Source organism: Dermacentor variabilis, chromosome 10 (genome assembly GCF_050947875.1).
Source record: "Dermacentor variabilis isolate Ectoservices chromosome 10, ASM5094787v1, whole genome shotgun sequence".
Taxonomy (NCBI): Eukaryota; Metazoa; Arthropoda; class Arachnida; order Ixodida; family Ixodidae; genus Dermacentor; species Dermacentor variabilis.
The window spans coordinates 26,156,091-26,178,637 of record NC_134577.1 but is presented as its reverse complement, the minus strand read 5'-3'; the positions used below and the strand labels follow the sequence as shown (position 1 = coordinate 26,178,637).

Sequence of the window (22,547 nt, the reverse complement as noted above, 5' to 3'; positions counted from 1 at the left end):
TTTCAAATGATTTAGTTTTCGACGTCACAATTACGTCGAGCCAATGTTACGTTCAGAATACAAGCATCATCATACGTAGATCAATAGCGTTAGTTGTTAAGGCACTTCGACAGTAGGGATCACTTTCATATGGTTGTGGGTGTGACAGCGTTGGTTCAATTCAACCCTTTTAAATATTGTACGATGTTGAAACTGTTTAGTTTATGGCTTCGCATTCACTGTTGAGCCAATGTTTTGTGCATAGAAGACAAGCCTCATTGTAAACTAATGAACAGTATTAGCGGTTAAAGAGTTTGTGGAGTAAACGTTGTTATCGTATGGCCGTGGTTAGGACAAGGTTGGTCGCCCTTCAACTTTTTGGACGAGGTAGTACGAGGCTTAAGCGGTTTAGCTACCCACCTCATATTTATGTCGAGCCAATATTGCATGTCGAGGCAGTCACCATCATAAGATGAGCGTTTGACCCTGTCAGCCTTTTAAGGTGCTCTGCATTAATTTTTACGTGACCTTGGTTAGTAAACCGATGTTTTCTAGGCGTCTTTCAACCCTTCGATAGACTATTGAGGCTTATAACTGCCCAGGCATGCATTTGTGGTGACCTAATGTTGCACGAGGAAAGTGCGGGCAATGAAAAACTTTTCGTTGATGCTTCTAATTCTTCGAGTATCTCCTTTTTACATAACTCTGCCTTTAATCGCAGTCGAGGTATGAAAGTCGCCTCGTGGTGGCTGTTTGTTTGTTTGTTTGTTTGTGGCACATCCAAATTGAAGTTAGCCCTAAGTAACACTTGGGCTTGTCTCACGGGATTTATTGCTATGTAATTATAGTTTTAGCTTAACCCCAGGTGCAACCACTCAGCAAGGTCTTTGTCGAGTGTCAGTGGCCATTGACCATCTAGGTTAAAGGTATTGTTACAGTTGATTGTGTGTTTATTTACAGATGATGACTAGCAGAGGTGATTGATCGGGAAGATAGCCATTGAAATGCTGCCGCTGGCCCAAGGGATCGCCGTCGTCTTCTCCTTCAACCTCGTTTTATTTTTTATTTTCTATTTCAAATCGTAAAGATTTTAGCCGAGCTTTCCTTTTGTCGCCGCCCTGCTTGCGTCAATGCGTCAGTTGAGGTCACAGAGCATCATGTGCTACCGCTGGTCGAAGGCGCAGCGATCGAATTGCGTGGAGACGTCCCGCGATGTCTAGCCATAAATATGTTGAAACTTCGTGTCGTTTCCTGGCGCATTGGTATTTTTTTCCCGTGGGAAAGGTGTCGGCACACGTGGCTTGTGCGTTGCGATGGGCCGACAGTCAAAATGGAAGTAGAAAGATGACCTTCGCATAGCCACAGTGTACGCTGTGGAGACGGCACCACAACGTCGGCACTAAGATCATTATTGCTGAGTACACACGTTTAAGTACTGGGCAAGTTATCGCTTGACGATAACGAATGTCAAGTTTGAACTGCCCGCCATACAAAAGGTATACGCGCTGCTTTAAGCGAATTGAAACGAAAGTTAGCCCATAAGAGCGGCGTTGTTTTGTCTCTCTGCTGTTCCGATTATTTTCCGTAGCCTAAACGTAAACAGTGCTTTAATTTTAAATACATAAATCGTTGTTCCTTTCTGGTCAGTTCTGACTTGGGGCAATGGATGGCGCTGGCATTCAAGGGCAAACCAGTCTTGTGACAGATCCTGCGCATCCATGATGTGCACTCTTTATTTTTAGACGCTGCGATAGGGTCTAGGTGCTTAAATAATACGCTATAACTGCTTTAGCATGCGTGCGCATCACGCACATTTATTTATTGCGCTACGAAATAGAAGGTCCTTGAAAAACGTCAGACAGTACCTTTAAGTCCGCGAGTTGTCATGGTAAAACACCGACATCCACAGGGACCTGCAGCGCGTCTTTCTTGGCATTGCATTATGTGCGGTCTCTCGATCACGTGGCCCGTGTGCCTTTAGAAGGGCGCGCTTTGGAAGACGTAGCTATCACTTTTCAACTGATATCGCACATTTCTCCCAAAAGCCTCATGTAAAAGGTTTACGTCGGTGGCCAAATGGTTTACGTCTGCACTATTGTTTAGCTGTTCTTCGCAAACATTCAGGAAATTAGCCGCCACAATTCATCTGCAAGATTAGTGGAAGTAATGAGGTTTATTACAGAGTCATGCATGTTGCGTCACTTAAACAGTCGAACCTCTAACCATATTTCCTTCTCTATGCTCTAACTTTCTGTGAACACGGCTTCCTTTGTGTCTACAAAGAACGGTATATTTCGAAAAGAAATTACGGACTTGGCAGAACACTGTTTCCGGTGTGCGTGTATACCGTTCTTTGTAGACACAAAAATACTGCTCGTTCGCGCTGATAGCAGTATGGGAGATGCGGCGGAGGCGTTTCATATATCGTGGACAGCTAGTGGCCGTGTTAGCCTACCGTGGCATTATCTTCCAAGGAAATGGGCTTTTTAAATAGGGATGAACAACGTAGATAATCATACGTGCGACATGAGAAGGGCTCTTTATTGAAAATGAGCATGCGCGCACGCTTTATGTATGGCTTTAAAAGCAAACATGTTTTTCGAATAAACGCAGTTGCAAGTTCAGCGTCGTGCCCCCTCCCCCCCCCCACCCGCATTCTCGTTCTTTGTCCTGTGTCGGTTGCGCCGTTTTACAGCGAAGCTGTATATGTTAAGCCGATTCGTCTGGCCATCCGTCGCCTGTACGCCGAAAACTCCCCCGACGCAGCCCCATGCGCATGCACGAAAAAAAAAAGGCGTGATTGGCTGCGCCAGTAGTGACGTCGTTGCTCTTCGCCGCAGCCGAGCGCGCGCGCAGCAGTTTCTCTCCGGCTCCGAAATGGGTAGGTCATGCGTCATACGTACTCCCGAGGAGCAGGCAGCTTTCGATCAGCAACGCGGCGAGCACAGCCAGGAGCGGGCTCGTCTACTACGCCGCGCCGATGCTGCAGCTTTGGCACAATAACGGCATCGTAGCCGAGCGCAAGCAGAAATTGCTTGCCGAGGACCCGGCAGCCTACCAGGCTGTCGTTTAATGAACCGTCGGGATCAACACAGTGATAAACACCTGGGCCACACGTTTCAGCTTCGCTTGTTAACCATGTGCCCGGAGGGCTTGGGCGGTGATATTTAATATGGTGCTAATTGTATAGTACCCGTTCTTTTTCTTCTTTTTTTGCTACAGCGGAACGCTTACTGGTCTTACCCACGTATTCAGAAATGCATCTTAACTTGAAGGCAATGCTTGACTTCATTTTAAGAAACACCTATCGTTAACGCACCAAAAGAAACGCAATGAGCGTCTTGGGCACGTTCGCACCAGGCGTCATTTATATCAAGTCAAGCATGAGTTTCAAGTTAAGACACATCTCTGAATACGGTGGTAAGTGTCCAATCATACACTGGAGGCGTGGCAAACGCTGTGGTACATTTCTAGAGTGCTGCTGGGTTGAGCGTCGGCGTCGGCGTAACCACGCGAACGCACGCGTGCCACTAATCCCGCTTTTGTCGTCGCCTACCGCAGCTGGCCCGTTGGCGTCCCTCGCCGTAACCGCGCGAACGCGCTCGCGCCACTGCGCGCGGGTTCGTCGTTGTCCTCTTCCACAGCTGGCCCCATAAAACGTATAGCCATAGAGGAAGGCTTCATGGGTGGTGGTAACAACTTTATTGAGATTCTGCTCAGTTATGATTTGGCAGAACCGAGTCCTAATGGCCCCTCACGAGGAGCGACCCTTTCGGCCCAGGCTTTCTCCGATGCAGCTAATCGTGCCAGCGTTCCCATACTGCCCCTCGCGCTCGCGCATTCGTCGTCGCCTTTCACAGCTGGCTCTGAAGCCGCTCGTCATGCTAGCGTGGCCATACTGCCCCTGCCTGTGCGAAGGCGCTGACGGCAGTGACCCAGTGCCACTCGGTGCGGTTATTTCGGTTTCAAATTCTTTGCCTCGATATATCGCTCGCACCTTCATTGTCGTTCGTCATCAAAAACTGGCTACGATGCCTATCATCATGCCAACGTTCCCATACTGCCCCTCCCTCTGCGAAGGTGCTGATGGCACTGGTCCACTGCCAGTCGGTGCGGTGATATCGGTCTCAAATTCTGGCATCATCATCATCATCATAACTTATTGTTCCTTAAAGGACCCCTTTCACGGTATTACACAAAGGGGGGGGGGCAAATGCATCAATAAACACTGTGGTCGGTATGTCGTGAAATGAAAACGCATGTAAAGCTGCGCTCAAATTTTGCTCTAGCGAGTATCGTAATCGTCGGAATTTTTTGTTCTTAATCTGAATTTTTCGATCTGCTTTGAGGATGCCGTTGTGCTCAAGAAATGTGCTGGAAATAACAGTGATAGGTGAGCGCGGTAGCGATTACCGGCACTGGTGGGAAGTAGACGACAAGGGCGGCTCTGTAGCCATACGAAGGTAACATTTTGTCTATTAAGCCGATGTTCTCGCGGTTCATGTTTTATGAAGCGTTGAATTATATTTACAATAACAGGCGGTGTCCGAACCTACGCACCAGCGGCGGCTCCCACCAATTAAGAAGCTGATTTCGAAGTTGCCTAAAAACAGGGCTACCGACACGGGACGAAGAGAACGGGGATGCACTCAGGCGCCGTACATGGGTGTCCTCATTCTCGTTCTTTGTCCTACGTCGGTAACGCTGTTTTTTAAAAGCAATATGCAAAGCCACCAACTCGCACAATCTGCCGTTCTTCTACAGATCTCAAAGGCCGTGCTTTTGCTGACTGCATGCGCCAGATTCTTTTTTTTTTCTTTTTTTTTTGAGCCAAGACAGGCTAAGGGGTGGGATATGCCAGCACTCTGGTTACCAACTCGCAAACTCTCGCTCGCACAAAAGCCCGCACGAGCGCCGCGATGCAAAGAACACCGCTGCCCGCTCTGCCGCTCCACTCCACTTGCGTAGAATAAAGCACGAGTTTAATAATATACGAACTGTAATGTAAAGCAACAAGTATGCTGTGCTTAATAACAGCCGACTTACGTACGGTAGTCTCACATACATCCGAAGTACTGAAGCTTCGTCGCCAGGTCGCGCCACTTACTGATGTTTTTTAGACTTTCTCTTGTCAATTTAAAATTATGAGTCCTACTTAAATCGCGAACAGCGTGCTGGATTCCCATCACTATAAATCGTGGTCATATCATTTCCATCGACGTCTCAACACATTCTGGCCAGTTATCAGTCCATTTAGGTTCAGTGGACTCCAGACGAAGTGCACGTCCAAATGCCATTCGCCACAAAGTAAAAATATAGAGCACAAGGATTCGGTGCATTTATATGAAAACGTGCTGCACGTAATAATTCGGAGTTTATGCGAATGCGGTTAGCATTCGTTGGGCACTTTAGACACTTTTCGGTATGCCGGTGTCGAACCTCTCTCACGGCGCTCTTCAACTGCTGCAAGCGTAGTCCACGAATGCATATCCACCCGATAAAAGCGAGAACGTCCGTTTTTCTAGCTGGCAGGGAACGAAAGTTTTACGCCTGCAAAAGAGACCTATATGCAATAGAGGCGTAGCTAATTCGAAGTCTGATGTGATTCTACATTGTCTGTGGGTTAAAACTAGTCGCATTTGGGAGGCCACGTTTGTGAAACTTTGTTTGTGGCTTCCGAAGGGTGTGCACATTGTAGTCTGCGGTGGCGCTGTGGCGCAATTCAGCGTGCATATACTAATGCAATTAGCATTCTTAGCCTGCTTCCCCCGCTACAAATTGCAAATGAAGGTGTCTTAAGCAGTACGGTTTGTCGCTACATTCCCTGATTGCTAATAGCAATTACGTCGGCAGTCGTGGTCGCGAGATGGGTTCTTGCGGAATTCTTAGTCATCTTTGGGGTATTGCGTCAGCGTCGTAACTAACAAATTCCGTGTTGTCATCTGCTCATGTGTATCTTTTTTAAACGAGCTGTTTGGAGTTCACCCTAACGCCAGTGCGAAACATACCCATGTGTTCTCAAAAATGAATAACGAATAAAACAATTTTAAGCAGACTGACATCTGCCGAAGCACTCGCGGTTTCGTAGCGAGTGGTTTTTATGGATCGTGTAAATATTCTGCAGGTAACTGATCATGCACATGCCATGCATAGAGCGGCACATACCAAACGGCAGACACGCAGGGGCACGTAGACAAGGGCATATACCGAGTGACACATAGTCGTGTCACGGGCTATATGCGTGAACTTTACGTGATTATTATATGCAACCTTACTTTACTTCTAATCCAATACACCTGGCAAACGCCTACATATTCTTGAACAAGACGCCCTTCCTCCTTAGCGATTGATACAAAAGTAGAGAGAACGTTCAGGGGCAGAGTCGACGAGGAACAGGGAGTGTCGGGAACTGCTGAGAACTGCGTTTCATGCCCGACAAGATGAGCTTTCGTCAAACCCTAATATCTATTGTCTCTGTATCGCTGACACTATAGCAACACTTCGTACAGAACTTGCAGCTGAATGCACTTAGAGTGCCAAAGTAACTTTTTTTTAAGGGAACCTAACTCTAAAGGAAGCCTCCGAGAACGCTGCTGATGCTGCAGTGTCCTGAACTCGACTCGTTTCGTCAGCTGGAAGTTCCATTATTTTGTAAAAGGCGGGTAGGTGGCGCAGCAATCAGTGCTGCGCAGCCACTATACGCCGGCCTTTTCCTCCTAGACCTCAACTTGGCGCGGAAGTTGTGGCAGTGTCCGGCTACGGAGCCAGTAGTCGGGGTGGTCGTGCGTAAAGAAGAAGAAAAAAAAAATCGATCCCAAGATAGACGAAAAGTTCAAGGGCTAGAGTCGAGGGGGCAAGGGGGCGTGCGGGAACTGCTGTCTGGCCGTGGATGGAATACTAATCGCCCGCGTGAATCTAATTAACACGGCGCGCACGCGTCGATGTCACGCCGTGAAAACGAGATCGCGCGTGCCGATTGTCCCAGCACTGATAGCGCCGACGGCGCCCTCACGCGCCCATCTGTTGAAGCGTGTGCCTTGTCTGCTTTCGCGCTCCCTGGTGGGCGCACTTTCTTTGTGTAATGGCAGCGGCGATGCTGCGACGCGCCTGGCATAGTGGGCAGCGGCAGCCAGCGTGTTCGAGGAGAAAAACGGTGCACTTCTGCGGCGCGGTTTTGATGCTGTAGCGAGGGTGAAGCAGCGTCGGATGTTCTACCCGTTTTGGTTTCTACGAAGTCATGGTCGGACCAACTTGCGAAGCGTGATTTAGTTTCGATGAAACAAACATGGCGGAGCATGATGTTCATTGCACTACATATACCAAGTTTCTTCTCTCTCTCTCTCTCTTTGCTTAACGAAATTTATAAAAAAAATGTCTGTGGCAGGTATCACAAGTCTAACCCTTGAGCTAAATTACTCGATGCTTCTACGAGAAACCATAATGCGTAATTGAATGATTGAAAGCTCGGTCTTACACTTGAATAAGGAAAGTGGTGGTTCGACCAATCAGTTTATTTATTGCAGTTTTTAATGGAACGCATAAAAGCATCCGATGAACTTCTCCATTTGATGATGGACGCATCGGTGGCCGGCAAATTTAAATTTTTCTCGTATTCCGCTATCCCTAAACGTCTGTGGCAGGAGGTGTGGTGCCGTCCTCTGCTGGCATTTACGAGGAAGCAGCCCAGTCGTCGAGATGCTCAACGCATTGCCTCCGAGATCGGACGGTGCGCTCTGTCTCCGTCCGATCTCAAAGGCCATGCTCAACGTAACAACCCCTCCCAGTGCGGCTGTTACTTCCTTGTAACAAAGAAAACTTACACGATTTGATTACGTCCTTCACGACTCTTCTTATGTGGCACCTTGTGGAAATCGATGCGTGCTAAGGAAGTCTAACGTGGACATTGGAGGAGGTGCAAAACGATGCTGCTCACCGCCGCCTCTAGCTCGATCATGAAATACTGAAAGCGTCTGTGGAACCATTTTCATGCAGGTGACCCCACCGTAATATCCGCATACCACCATCTCTCATAGCTAAAGAAAACGCTCCCGCTAACAGCCGACGATGGCTGTGTTCCGAAGCTTCCATGAAAGTAGTCTATATAAATGATGTTCCTTCGGCATCTCGTAAGCAACTGGATAGGGTGCCTCGATTGCAGCGGCGCTTCGTTTGCCACGTGTGAGACCTGTGTGACCAGGGGCGCGGCCGATCAGTCGATTCACATTACTGACAGTGACGGCTCGTGCTGTTCGGGAGCTGAGAGGACGCGCGTGAATATTTCGTGAAGTTGACTTCAAAGTCCGCGGCAGAGGATCGCGTATAGGATACCTTGGCGCTATGACGTGTTCCCGGCTCCGCAATCGCTTCTGGCGCACACAGTCAACAAGGGCGTGGCCTTCGATGTTGGTGTTCGCTTCTATATGGGGGGGCCCCGTGGCTGGCGCGTGTATCGGGACATCACCTTTAATAGGGACATCGTTAAATTACGTCGCATTGGTGTGCTCAGCCAATCAGAGAACCCGTATAGCGGCCCCGTGGGCCAACCAGTGTTGGCAGGATGACGAATGTGACAATATTGCGGAATTCAACGTTGTCCATGCAGAATAGTGCCCCGTGACATATATTTCGATTAGTTTTGCGAAAGGGAACACGTATATTCAGAGGAAACAGAAACAGTGCGCTGTTTGGCCCAATTTTCGCGGTGCATAGCAAGTTAGCAACCCGAGGACAATATGTACCGATTAGCCTAAACCAAGGTGGCTAATCAAGGGTCTCGACTTGGCTACTTGGTAACCCATTTGAGTGATGACAGCGCAAGAGGTATGAGACGAAGCGGCACAAGGCACCCGCCATGGTTGCTCAGTGGCTATGGTGTAGGGCTGCTGAGCACGAGGTCGCGGGATCGAATCCCGGCCACGGCGGCCGCATTTCAATGGGGGCGAAAACACCCATGTACTTAGATTTAGGTGCACGTTAAAGAACCTCAGGTGGTCGGAATTTCCGAAGTCCTCCACTACGGCGTGCCTCATAATCAGAAAGTAGTTTTGGCACGTAAAACCTCATAATTTAAAATTTAAGCGGCACAAGCGCTTGTCGCGCGCACGTTTTCGTCCTCGTGTTGGCCCTTGCGCTGTTCACGCTCGATAACCTGAGACGCCGCTTCTATAAAGAAACGATTGTCACTCGATTATTGTCGCCCGGCGATCGTTGATCGTCTTGGTGACACGAGCACAAGGGATGAAGCGGTAGCACACTTCGTGTATTATTACCTCGACACATGTGTAAGTCAGGGTTCCGTACATCGCTGTACCAACATGGAATCACCTTCACAGGTGTCACGTGATAGCGCTGTGAGTTCGTGTTTCTCTCGTTTCCTTGTTGTTGTTTTTTTCGTTTTTTCTTGTATCTACGTACCCGGCATTCTTTTGCGTGCACAAGTGTTTCACCTCTTCGACTAAACCTTATAGCTGTGAGTGTAGCACATCGCCCGTGTTTCCTTCATCACTCCCGGCGTCTTACGCAGTACACGTCAGTATATGCTTGTCACTTGAAATTGTTGCGCGATCAGTTAACGTCGCGCCGCGCTGCGCTGCACGCAACTGGTGCAGGGGGTCATCGCCCGTGTTTCCTTGATCACTCCCGGCGTCTTATACAGTACACGTCGTATGCTTGTCACTTGAAATCGCTGCGCGATTAGTTCAGGCTGCGCTGCACGCAACTGGCGCAGGAGGTTACGCGGGGGCTCGCCGCCGCCGCGCGCGCAACCTGGTGGCGGTGGTGCGGAACAATGGCGTTCGGTCTCGCATTAAAATAGACCGCGCTCGCGCGTCGACGGCCGCTGCTTTAATAATGAGCCCTTAACGAGGCCGAGCCACCGACGCTGCGCATCGGGGCAATCGGCGGCACAGCTGCGGCTGCCGTGACGTCACGGCGGGACTTAAATATAGGTGCGCGCACGCGCAGCTTATGGAGGGGGGTCTCGAAGAAGCCGGGAGGGCGTCAGCTACAGCGAGCGCGTGTTCGGTTATTCGAGAAGTCCCGCATGCCGCAGAAAGAAAAGAAGAATATGCTAAGAGGGTTTGGGAATACAAGATGCGTGATTCCTTTCTACGAGAAAGGGATCGCGCGGCTTTTCTTTTCACACCGGTTTCAATTATGCACGTCATCTTGCAGCGCTGCTGTTCTTGTCGAGCGTGTAATGAGCTTTGGATGCTTTTTTGTATTCGATGACGCGGAAATAAGCTCAACAAACTGACGGCCAACTATCACTAAAGAGCGTAGGTAGAATGAAGGTAATCGCAAAGAAACTCGTATAAATGAATCTCGTTATATCTCTATAGGCGTATCGCGAACTAGTAGAGCACCGAACCGAGGCGAACATGTACATGTCTTTTTGTTTTGTGTTGACTTACGACACATTGCTTTTCTTACGAGCAAGTGAATTGTTTAAGTGAATGCGGGCTGTATTCGTTGACGTCACAGCTCTTCTATTTTGGGGCATTGCGAGGTGATCTTAGAATGAATTACTTCGCTGGTTTTGAAGCGTAGGTGAATGAGCTGTTTCGGTGAAACTCGAGGATTTGGAGAATCTTCAGCCTAATCACTCTTTGTTTTTTTAATGCGCTTTCTGGTTTGCCTAATACAGGCTCTCCCGTAAGGCAGCTGTACTAATCGTGGTGGCAGTATATTTAGTATGCGGGCTACTGAACGGCGCTGTTGCGTTCTCCCAGGCCTTTCAAATTGGCGCCACTAATTACGAGCTTAGATTAGGTCGGAACAACGCATCCCACGCCAGCTGTACATTGCGTCTGTGATGACGTCACTTTGATATACGTCACTTTGATGTAGGAGAGTGTGGAAGGTCGCCCGCGACGCAAGGCGTGTGCATCCGTGGAAACGTCACAATCATCGCAGTCTAAGTATGCTATGGCGCACTTAGATTGAGTTAGCAGTTGCTAAGTCCTGGCTTAGCTTGTTTTTTTTTTTTTTCTGTGCTGTTCATTCGGTGTTGGCCGTCCTCCTTGTTCACAGGGAACAGTGCACCAGCAGACAGCCGGCGGTTGGGCCCACCCCACTCAAGAGCTTCGCGACCAAGGATGTGCCAGGTACGTCCTCATAACTATGAAATCGCCGAGTAAAATGGTTGAAAGAATCAAGTCATTTGCATAGTCGCGCACAGTACCTGCGGCTTTCGACGTGCCTATTGTTAACCTGACAGACCACGGACCGAAGCACGCTAGTCCGAAAGATCACATTTAAAATGCCTAATTCTGCAGCTCGCATGTAAAAACTACACTCTGCATCGTGGTGAGAAGTGTGCTCACGACATTTTATTTGAGTTGCTATCTTAGTTTCTTTCTTATTCAATCATTGTACCTTAGTTTCTGTGGTGGTCTGTCTACTTATTTTTTTGCTATGTCGATATTTCACTTTAGGTTTATTTGTATGTGAATAAGTATTTCTAAATATATCTGTCAATATGTAATTATTAAAATCCAGCAGGTGTCATTGCTGCGGTATGTTCATTCGCCATGATTAACCATGAATTAACACTCACATATCATTGAGAAGCACAGATCATCGACTTAACGCTCTTTGGCCACATCTGGCCCTAGCGCCAATAAACCCTACAAATCAATCAATCAATCAATCAATCAATCAATCAATCAATCGCCATGATTTTTTTCTTCACGGCAAGGGCCGGCCTTAGACCGGGGGTGCAGCGTCTTTTGTATGCCTCCCTAGGTTTGTGTACTCAATCAACTGAAATAAACTTAATATTATTAAGCCTTTACCTCGATATGGTTCACGAGCCCGAAATCACCCGATAAGAAACGTTCCGAGCCCACAACGCACCCAACCGATTTTACAACATCGATTCAGAATTCAAACGGGGCCTTGAGAACGTGGTGCCTACCTCTGTGCATCAAAGCGGGGGAGTGTGCGCGCTGGTGATTACGAGCACAGGCACATCAGCCACGCTGCAGTGCATGGGTCACACGGCTATGGTCGCTGCGATGCTAAAGCTTGCGGAAATTCACACGCAATTCACACCACACGCGTCGCTATAACAGCGATATCGCGGCACCAGGAATGTGGTAGGTGGGTGCAGCACGGTCACGAACCAGATAACCGGGGCTTGGATCCACTGTGCAATCCTGCAAACTGTCGTTGATCGCCACAACCTGGGACTCGGCACTGCCGAGCCTACCGGCCAGCTGAGGCTCTTTGAGAGGGTTATAACTTCAAGCGCACAGCAACAGGACAAAGTGAGACGCCCAAATACATACAACGCTGGCTTTCAACTTTGAACTCGAGCTTCGTGGGGGACCCCTTAGACCCCATGTCTCTGTTTCACGCGCAACTTGGGCCATTCGCACGTGCGATCGCTGGGGACATGCCATTCCGCAGCCTTGTTTCGCATCGCGTACATTCCTGACCCCCCCATCTATCTATCTATCTATCTATCTATCTATCTATCTATCTATCTATCTATCTATCTATCTATCTATCTATCTATCTATCTATCTATCTATCTATCTATCTATCTATCTATCTATCTATCTATCTATCTATCTATCTATCTATCTATCTATCTATCTATCTATCTATCTATCTATCTATCTATCTTCGGCATCCCTCTTTTTTATAGCGTCCGAGGTACGCGTGCTCGCCTTCGTCCGGCAAATTCAACTTCGGCGCTCTTGTCTGTCGGAGGTGCAGACCCACGTGGTCCCGCGGCCCTCTGAGCAATGCTACGAGCATATTCTAGCTTTGTAAAAGTTTGTTTACGTTTGTCTTCGCCTGGACAAGGACAAAACTCTGGAAGATAACTTCCAACTTGTGCTACGCTTTCCGTGTACTAAGATGCTAAAGTGAGCTATTGAAAACACGCGCACGAACACACACTTAAATACACATGTAATGGCGCCCGAACACACGCGTACAATCATACACATCAATACAGACATGCGCGAGGGAAGCTTGGCTGTTTCTTGACACGTATGGATATCTTTTATTATTTTGCTCAAGTCCCTGCGGCATAACACGTTTGATGCATGCAAGCAACGTGCACATTTAATTTTATGTGGAACAAAGGGAACGCAAAAGCCAACGTCAAAAAGACGACAGTCCCGGGCCTTGCGATTGGATTGGAACCAACTTGGCAGTGTTCCCGCGCATGTCGCTGCGCAAAACTCTCTCCGAAGGAGACGACGTGCCGACCCGTTTCTCCCTCGTCGACTGCTTTTGCTTCTGCATATCGCTGCGCCCGTGTTTCTGTTTTCCCTGAAATGCTCCGAGGTTCAGATATAGAAGGAACCCGTGGATTGACCGCGAAAACGTATCGCATAACATAAATACGCACGCAAGGGAACGCTTCCACGCCAAGTGCTGTCGAGCCTCGCAGCAGGCGCGCGGCAATCTTTACCGGCCTGGCGATGCAAAGTCGAGATGGGCGTCGCGACGGCGTCATCGACGGCGGAGATCGGGGAAGCGAATCTGTTGCTTTCGTGCACGCAATGTTTCTCTCTCTCTCTCGTGCGTGTTCTAATAACAAAAAGAAAAAAGAATGATGGAACACTGCGATAACTGTGTTGCACGACGCTTGCGTTGTGCACCCGAGCACGCGAGCGCGATCACGTATGGAACGCGTGCGAGACCCGTTGCCCGGCGATTCCGATAGGGGGCGATCCGTGCAACCCCGATTCGATATCGTCTGTTCCTTTCCGTACGTACACTGCTCCATCCAGGCGCGTGGCACCTAGTCCTCCTTTCTCGGGTGCGATCCGTTCACCCTACGAAGTTGCACGCTCAAACGAGGCGCTCACTCGATATATAACTACAACCCGAATGCCGGGACTGCGGAAAAGGTCGCGTAACGACGAGTTGACTAGCGATAGAAACTGCAACTACGTGCGTGCTGCTCTGTGCCGTCTGTTTACTAGGCAGCTGAACAGACGATTGCGTTGCGCGTTCTGAGCGACTCTTACGCGTACGCGTAAGAAAACGTTCGCTTACTTGATAAAACTGCGGCTTGAACGTTTTACGACGGTACTGCCGAAAAGGTCGCTATACGACGCCTTAGATAGCAACAGAAACTCCCGTTTGGCGTCCTCGTTGTGCCTCTGTCAGCTTGGCGGAGGAGTCGGTGCTCCGTGTCTCAGATAGAACTGCCTTGTAAGTTTTACGACGCTGGGGCTGCCGGGAAGATCACGTAACGCCGCGTTGACTATGGCGGCAGCAGCTTTGCCAGCAAAGCGCGTTTAACCCCATTTTTTATTTTTTGCAGAGGACTTCATCAGTCTTTGAGGACTCAAGGTCAACAGTATGAAATTCGACTAGCCGATAAAGTTGAACCAAAGTGATACAATAGCATCGTGGTGGCCTTTGGCACGCCCTAATCAGTAACGTCATATAAAGTCTTAGGTATTGCTATCCGAAACTGATCAGCACGGAACGTCGTGTAAGTTGCGTTCTTTTCTCGTTTACCACAACAAAGTGTGGGCCCTTTAGCTAGCTGCGATTACTTCCTTCTGCAGCGAACGCAACTCCAAAATTTGGTCAGAAAACGCGTGACAGCGAAGTGTGGTACAGTTGCAACTCGATTTAACGAAATGATGACCACGCTCGAATTATTTCGTTAAATCGGGAAGTTCGTAAAATCGAGTGAGGGATTTTTGGGTCCTTCGAAATCTAAAATTGTAACGTAGCGACACCGAGAAGGTACCGCGGCATTGCATTTGCCGCTAACCCACCACGCCTATACGCGTGTAAAAAATCCGCGAGGGCGGTAACGACTGGCACCTCTAGCGCCATCTGGTACGTGAGAACGCTAGCGACTGCTGAGTCTGTTGTTCCGTGCATGGGCGTGGCGTGCAGCCTTGTCAAAATAAAGCTAGGGCCGTGACTAGGGCGCCTCGATGTTTTAACGCTCTAGCGCTAGAGCGCACGCTCGAAGAAGAACCCGTCTGCGTTAAATTAGAAAAAAAAAATCACAGCTTTTTCTTTACTCATTTATTTCTGTTAAAGCTTCGTTCAAACGGGTTTAATGCAAGGTAGATTCGTTAATTCGGGTCGATGACAACACTGAACCTTATGGGCACTTGCCGGGGAGTGGAAATTTCTTCGTTAGATCGGGAACTTCGTAAAAGCGAGTTTCGTTCGATCGATTTTTAACTTATAATTACTCCGCGTCGTTGTGCCGCGCCTCTTGTAAAAGAACGTGCAGCATTTGTGCCTAAAACTGCCAAGCACCCGTCAGGCTTAAGAAACAAAAGACCAGATTGAAAACCGATTTAGAACTGCAGACCCGTCACAGAGTGCATTACCCTGGATGACACAGAGCCGCAGGCTTGGTTATTATTGTATGGTTCTCGTCATTCTTGTCGACAAATTAATAGAATTGAAATACGTCAAATATATATATATATATATATATATATATATATATATATATATATATATATATATATATATGCATGCAGCGGGATCAACCGCGAAATCCTGCTCGGACTCCGATCGCGTCGAATAAGCAAACAAATTCGCTCAAAGCAAACCGACAAACCAAGAGAACAAACGTGCAACAAAAACGTACGTAGAAAGAATTCTCGCTGCTGCACAGCTCCACTATTTGGCCAGCCGGTTCTGCCGCGACAACGCGGGGCCCGTAATCCAGATGGCGCGCGCGGGGGTCAAGCGTGGCGGGAGATGATAGCCGTCCCGACGGAGGACGACCGACTCGGTTTTCGGCGTGAATACTAAACGCGCTCTTTACTAAAGATTGCAGTGCGGTGGGCGCGCGCGCGGTGGCGTGTAGGCCCACCGGCTCGCTCGAAGCTGAAGCGTTCGGGACGAAGTGGCGCCGCGGGTCGCACCGCGTGCGAGCACAGGTGCGACGCCGCGCTGCTCGATATGCGGCGGCTATCGCGGGCTTGCGTGTAATGCACACCGCGGCGGGTGCGAGTCGCTCGTGTACGTGATGCGTGGAGGAGAAGGTTTGGAGGCTACGTAAAAGTTTCGCGTTAAGGGGCGTGACATTTGCATGGGCGCAAACTCGGTCGCGCAATCTGCGGGCGCGCGTTTACCCTCCCCCCCCCCCCCCCCCACCTCCTGTAGTTAGCCGCTCCCTCCCTCCCCGTTCCACTCTTCGTTCAGAGCGGAAATGGAAATGAGGTTCAAGCTGGCCTGCGTTTCACCCCAATTGTAGTGAGTGGGTTCACTCCTAACAAAAAAACGTAAAGTTAGTGCAGCGAAAGGTCAGACGCGGTGTGTGGGGCATGCGCTTATCTTCCTGCGGGAATGATTTTGTATGCCGCAGTTTAAAAAACTTTACTCGAAATAACGTGTTCTGTGTACGGACGTGTATACGGCAGTTACCTCGACGTGGAAGTTGTGCCGCGCTGCTCAGCTCGAGGTGGCGGGTTCGATCCTGGAAGCGGTGGCCGCGTTTCGACGGCGGACGAAATGCAAAGTCGCCCGTGTGCTTATATTTAGGTGCACGTTAAGGAACTCATGGGGGGTAGAAAATTATTCCGCAGTCTCCCGTTGCGGCCTACCTCATTATAGTGTCGTGGTTTTGGCACGTAGAACGCCACAGTTTAGTTTTCTTCTTTTTTTTTTTTTTTGCAAGTGATCGCAGAAGCTGATGAAGAGACTGGCGTTGCGCTGAACAGTTATTTTTGCTGCTTCAGGAGACGTCTTGCACGTCTTAGAAGAAATTCTGATGTGCTGAACGAGAATGCATGACAAGATCTACGCTTTGTCCTGCGTCTTTCTTTTTTGTTTCTTTCTTTATGTATCCTTGCGTAGTTACGTGTTTTGCTGGCTGTCATTCTAGCGCTAGAGTAGTTACACATATGACAGGGACAAACACGAGTAAGCAGGACGTAGCGAAAGTTAGGGTTTCTCGTGATCGTGTCCGCGTCATCGGGCTATCACATTAGCGCAAGAATACTTGAAATTCGCAGACAGCCCAGTTTCCGGCATTGTGTAGTTAGCACCAGCACTGTCACCGACACTTGCTCTGATGCTACACTACAGCTTAGTGAAGTCGTTCGCAAATCTTCAACTTTCTTCCGCTGGAATCAGTTGAATGAGAACTCTCAAGTTGCAATGAAAACGAAATGTTCAAGCCGAACGATTCCGATAAGAATCAAAGTGAGCAAAGGCATGTTTCTTTGTCTATCACGTGATTCCAGTAGGCGTCTGTCAAGTGGCTCTACCACATGTCTATCACGTGATTCTAGTGGGCGTCTGGCACGTGGCTCTACCACCTGTCTATCACGTGATTCTATCCCGTAGTTCGACCCCATGTCGCCCACGTGACTCTATCACGGGGTTCTGTCCGGTGTTTATACCAGGTGTCTACCAGGTGGTTCAATCACGTGGTTATTACACCGTTCTTCCGCGTAATCACTTGGCTTTGTACCGTGTCTGCCACGTGACTGTACCTCAGTTCCATCCAGTCTCGTTCACGTGTGGATCACGTGCCTATCACGCCGTTCTACCACAATTCTATCACGTGATCCTAACGCAGTTCTAGCACGGGCCTGTCGCATTCGCACCTACCACGTGCTGCTCCGAAATCGTGCACTAATCCCATCGTGCCTCTTCATCGTAATGCATCCGCAAGTGTGTCTCAAAAGCAGCCAACAAATTGAAACATTAACACATTGCGGTTCCGACAAGTCCGGCAGCTTCTAAGATGCTTTCGAAACAGCACCGACGCAGGAACGGTTACATATCTCGTGCAGTGTTTGCGCGACCTTGTGACCGCAGGTGGCGTACCGTTTCAAGAGCATCTCTCTCTCTCTCTCCTTTCCATTCGCTATCTCGATGCATAATCGCTGTGCGCCTGCAGAAGTGGTACGCGTACAAGTTTCCTTCTATTTTTAAGTTTTCTGGTGTGTTTCCTACTCTCGTCCTGCGGGTCGCGTGTCCTCGCGCTTGTTCATCTTCGGACCTCCGAGCTCGTGTTACACATGGGACAGATGTTTCTTGGTCGCGTGTCGCGTAATCTGGATCTTTCCATCTCCTCGTATTTTTTTTTTTTTTTACCCCCTGCCGCGCATGTTTTGTGCCGTGCGTGCACAGAGGACAGCATAAGATGCTTCACGCTTCATTTTTTCTTTTCTTTCTTTCTTTCTTTCTTTCTTTCTTTCTTTCTTTCTTTCTTTCTTTCTTTCTTTCTTTGTTTCTTGTTTGCTCGAGTAAAGTGGACTTGCAGGCCGAGGCCATACGTAGATACTCGATCGATCTTTACCAGCGGCGCTTGCGTGGAACTTTCGGTACGCGGATTTGCTTATCGGCTTTCTCGCCGTTTCTGGTCCGCCCTTTCGTCGCGGCCAATATCTTTCTGGGCGCGTATATAGCGTGAGCAGGTGATTGGAATAAAGAGGTCACATTCAGAGAGACGGAATGGGAAAAAAGAAAGAACCACCCGTAAAGTTACGTGGAGTCCGGTTCTTGCCAAAGGCCGTTTAATATAAGGCGCACTGTTTTCAGAACCGTGTTGTTCTAGGTCATAAAGAAGAGCATCTGCAGGCTTTGTACATGCGGGCGCTAAGTTGAAAATTGAGAGAAATATCTTGATTCTTCAGTTGTGCTTCGCGGTTGCAGTGAGAATAGTTCCCGCCGTCGGGATCCTGCTTACGGTATTGAAGGTTTACTACGACTGAGTTTGCTGCATCCGCCCATTTCTTTTGAAACGAAGCTTTTTTGGCGTCACTCCCACACGTGTTGATATTTGTTTCTTTTTACCTGTATCGACTGCGCAGGTGCACTTTGGTGTCATATGCCTGTATCGCCTTATATAGTGCCAAATTTGTAACCAGGCGTCCTGAAACCTTTCGTCACGCTCAACAAATATCAAACACATGTCAAACACATATCCAACACATATCAAGCACATATCCAACACGTATCCAACACATATCCAACGAATATCCAATCAGCCCCGATCTACTGTGGCGTTTGACTAAAGCTTGTGCGCTACACGTGTTCTTAGTTCACTCACGTGGTTTATGACGCATGGGCATAGTGGCAAGCGATTTCAACGCGTCGAATTGTCAGCACGGGGTATTTCGGTAGTAGCAAGATCGGTTGCATTTCGGATATAACTTGAACAAAAAAAAGGCACTCTGAACTACTAATCAATTATAAATGGGCAATTGACGTCATCGGGCATATACACAGTGTCCCGGCTAACAAAGAAGCTATTCAACGAAAAAATTAATAATAATAAACATGGTGCAAGATGCAAGTATAAGTCCTATATGGTGTTCGGTCGTGAGACCTCTGACGACCGAAAACCATAGGTTTTAAAATCGCGCGCCATCTCGTTTGAATATTTTTTTTTTCGTTCAATAGCTTGGATAATTTTAGCTGGGACACCAAATATATCGTAGATACTGCAGAAGACCCTTTCTCTCAATTGTGAATGGCGCCACTTTGAAAGATCTACACAGCTGCAAAAAAAAAAAAAAATTAAACGACCCGATAACCAAGGACACGTCGCATAATATGTAAATGACGAATCCTGCACGTTCTGCACACAACGTGTTGTGTTTCAGTGCACCGTTCTCCAAAACTAAGAGCGCTTCGCTTACATGGGACAGACATGAGGTATTCGTCTGCCAAATTTTTTTTCCTTCAAACACTACGACCACGAAAGCCAAACCTGGGCCGTCCAGCAGGTCTCGGCGGCTCTTGAAAGACAAAGGCCGAGCGAAACCGACGGAACGTTGCCCCTCAGGGCGACCGACCGCGGGAGTAACACGCGCTGGAGTTGAGTAGGGACCACCCGCTGAGAAGACGTCAGGGCCCGCGTCACGGCGCCATTTAGTCATGGTATCGTTCTGCAGGCGACTACATGAAGTTGTCTCTCTCTCTCTCTCTCTCTCTCTCTCTCTCTCTCTCTCTCTCTCTCTCTCTCTCTCTCTCTCTCTCTCTCTCCCTCTCTCTCTCCTTCACACACGGTATTCAATGCCGCCAGTGCAGCATAGTGTGCGATCATTACGCGACACTTCAATGGCTTTACGAGGACCCGAAAACCACACGATGCGCACAAGTGGCAGGAGATGAAGAAGCCAGGCACATTTGTCCCAAACAGGTAGGCGTATACATACTAAAAGCAACTAACGAATAGAAGGTGCCAGTCCGGTTAAAACTGCGTTTTGTCATACATGTCCTTTGGGAGAATATCATGCAGTAGGTACTGGTAGCGGTCGAACACGACGTCCTGTGCATCGTAGAGAAGCGTGTGCGTTTTTTTTTTTTTCAGGAGCAGTTGAGTGTCCGCTATGACAGCCTGCCCCTGTAGCAGTAGATGAGTTCAGAACCGTACACGAATCGGCGAAATATTTGTTTTTATTTTTTTCTTGCATTCATTGTGTGAATTGTCACGTATTGTGAAAAAGACGAAAGCTTTACACAACATTTAAGGAACAACCCTGTCACATGCACGGGCACCCACGAACTCCTTTTTGACTCCGTCGTCTTTATCTCTAGGGAGATGCGCTCAGCGTCTCACCGTCGCCAATCTGCTAAGGGAGGGGATAAATGGAGCTTTTGGTCAGGGGAGATTGGCGATCTCCCTCGGCAGCTGAAGGGTGTACCCTCGCCCCATACTGGTTGTTGTGAAACTGAGAATTTAATGACTACGTGCATTAAAACTAATGTTGCGTGTATTTAGGGCATTTCTATTGAATTAAATAAAAGTTCAAGCACAATTCAGCAGCAGTCATGCTGCTTGGCGCCACGTTTTTGTCGTCTTTCAGGGCGCCTACGCGAACCCGACAGAAGCGGGTCGCTAGTCGACCTGTCGGGCTCGAATACGCCTGTCGTGTTCACGTAAATGGTTAAGCCGGTTGGGCTGGACAAGCGTCGAGGCGGGCTCAGTCAGCGCGACTGCATGGGGTAGGTCGATTCAGTCAACTCCAAGATATTCGGCCAACTTCAAAAGTCTGTAGTAGCGACAACCAGTGCGCGAATGCCGGCAGTCGGAAGTCTGCGAGAATTATTTATTCGAGCAATAGGGCTCACGGCGACGGTTATAACTGCGCCATTACGGTACGTATTGGCCCAGCCGCGTACAACGTTACTCCAAGTGCGCATTAATCACGGACGAACACAGGCGCTTCCATCGTTCGAAGATGCGTAATGCTGCTGGCGTCTCGCCGGGTAGGCCAGGTTAAACTGGTTAATCGAAAGACAAGAACAAACGAAAGAAACTGGTTCACGGCTGCCTGCGCGACCTCAATCAGTGAAGAGAAGGAATTAAGAGTAAAATGGAATTTAACGGGCGTTTCGCCCAAAGCAGTGGCGTTCAAATATTTTTTTTTCTAATAGTTACTCGCCGGAATTCATCCGGTTCTTGCTTTTGAAAGGTATGCCATATGCGAAAACGAAGAAGGCTTACGCGCTAAATGTTGTTCCACATTCCGGCTGCGATTGGATATATTATTTTTCGATATTTCCCACTTACGTACGCGGAACAGCGTTCTACAAAAATAAATCCCGAAATTTATGGAACGGCCTTCCATATATTAGAATCGTTCGCTCTTTAAATGCACAGAGATAAATATTTGGAGCTGTGTTCGTTGAACTGTGTTCATTGTTCATGAAACTCATTCTATTTTTTCTCTCTCGCTCGCCAGAGAGTGACTGCACCGTGATGACAGGTCGTAAACATACTCGTTAGCAAATTATTTCGAACACCCCCACCACCAGGAAACCCTGCCCACCGAAAAGCCGTTTTTATGACAGATTTCAACTTTATTTACTGATGACCAGCGTAATAGACTCACTTTATGCAGCCTATGGAAAACACCGGGGATGTTGCTCTTCCTTTAGCTTTTATATTTAAATAACCATAATTGTCTCTGTCCCTCCTGCCGACTTTCTCAACTGTGTAGTCTCTTTTCTGTAAGTGTTTATCACTCTGTAGAATCGTAATCATCACCCAGAACGTGGAGTAACACGTCAGGCGATCAGCCAGGCTAGCATTTCTCCAGCATATCATTGTAAAGTTTGTATCTTTCTGTCTGTCTCTTCTCTGCAGAGAAAAAGCTGCCAATCGCTCCGGTGGTCCACACAACTCCACCTGGCTCCGGGCAGATGCCACAGCTGCCAAAAGGGTGAGCACGCTATCGTAGCCTTTATTCTCTCAAGTTCATTTCACGTATCGAAGGAGACACCGAGGTGGACGCGGACAGTACAGCGACGAACGCTTCACGCGAAACTTGCGCCCCTTGTTACGTGGCAAGCGGTACATACATATTTGGATAATGTGATGCTGGAAAAGAACCTTTACGCAGACGTGAAATAAATAAAGATGAACTCGTGAATTTTTTCTATAGGTGAATGCACTAAACAAACAATTACCAAGTCATATCGTTACGACGCTTGCATGACAGCGCTCTGTCCTCTCGCCTCTGCTTGTTCTGAATTTTCGCGCTAATTTCGTCATTTCTGTCCGCATACTAGCCCACTAGATTATAGATTAGCTAGATTATAGCTAGCTTATATATTCTAATTCTGGTATGCGAAAAGAAAACTGGAAAGAAATA

At 48.4% G+C, this 22,547-nt stretch overlaps 1 protein-coding gene across 1 annotated transcript in view; it reads left to right on the top strand.

The window, feature by feature from the left end:
• The window catches only part of LOC142560194 (uncharacterized), an 84,000-nt gene that overhangs the window by 49,471 nt on the left and 11,982 nt on the right, over positions 1–22,547 (top strand). The window contains exons 3-4 of the mRNA XM_075672111.1: positions 11,011–11,084; positions 22,040–22,115. Of these exons, the coding sequence (XP_075528226.1) occupies positions 11,011–11,084; positions 22,040–22,115 (150 nt within the window). The remainder of the gene's footprint in view (positions 1–11,010; positions 11,085–22,039; positions 22,116–22,547) is intronic.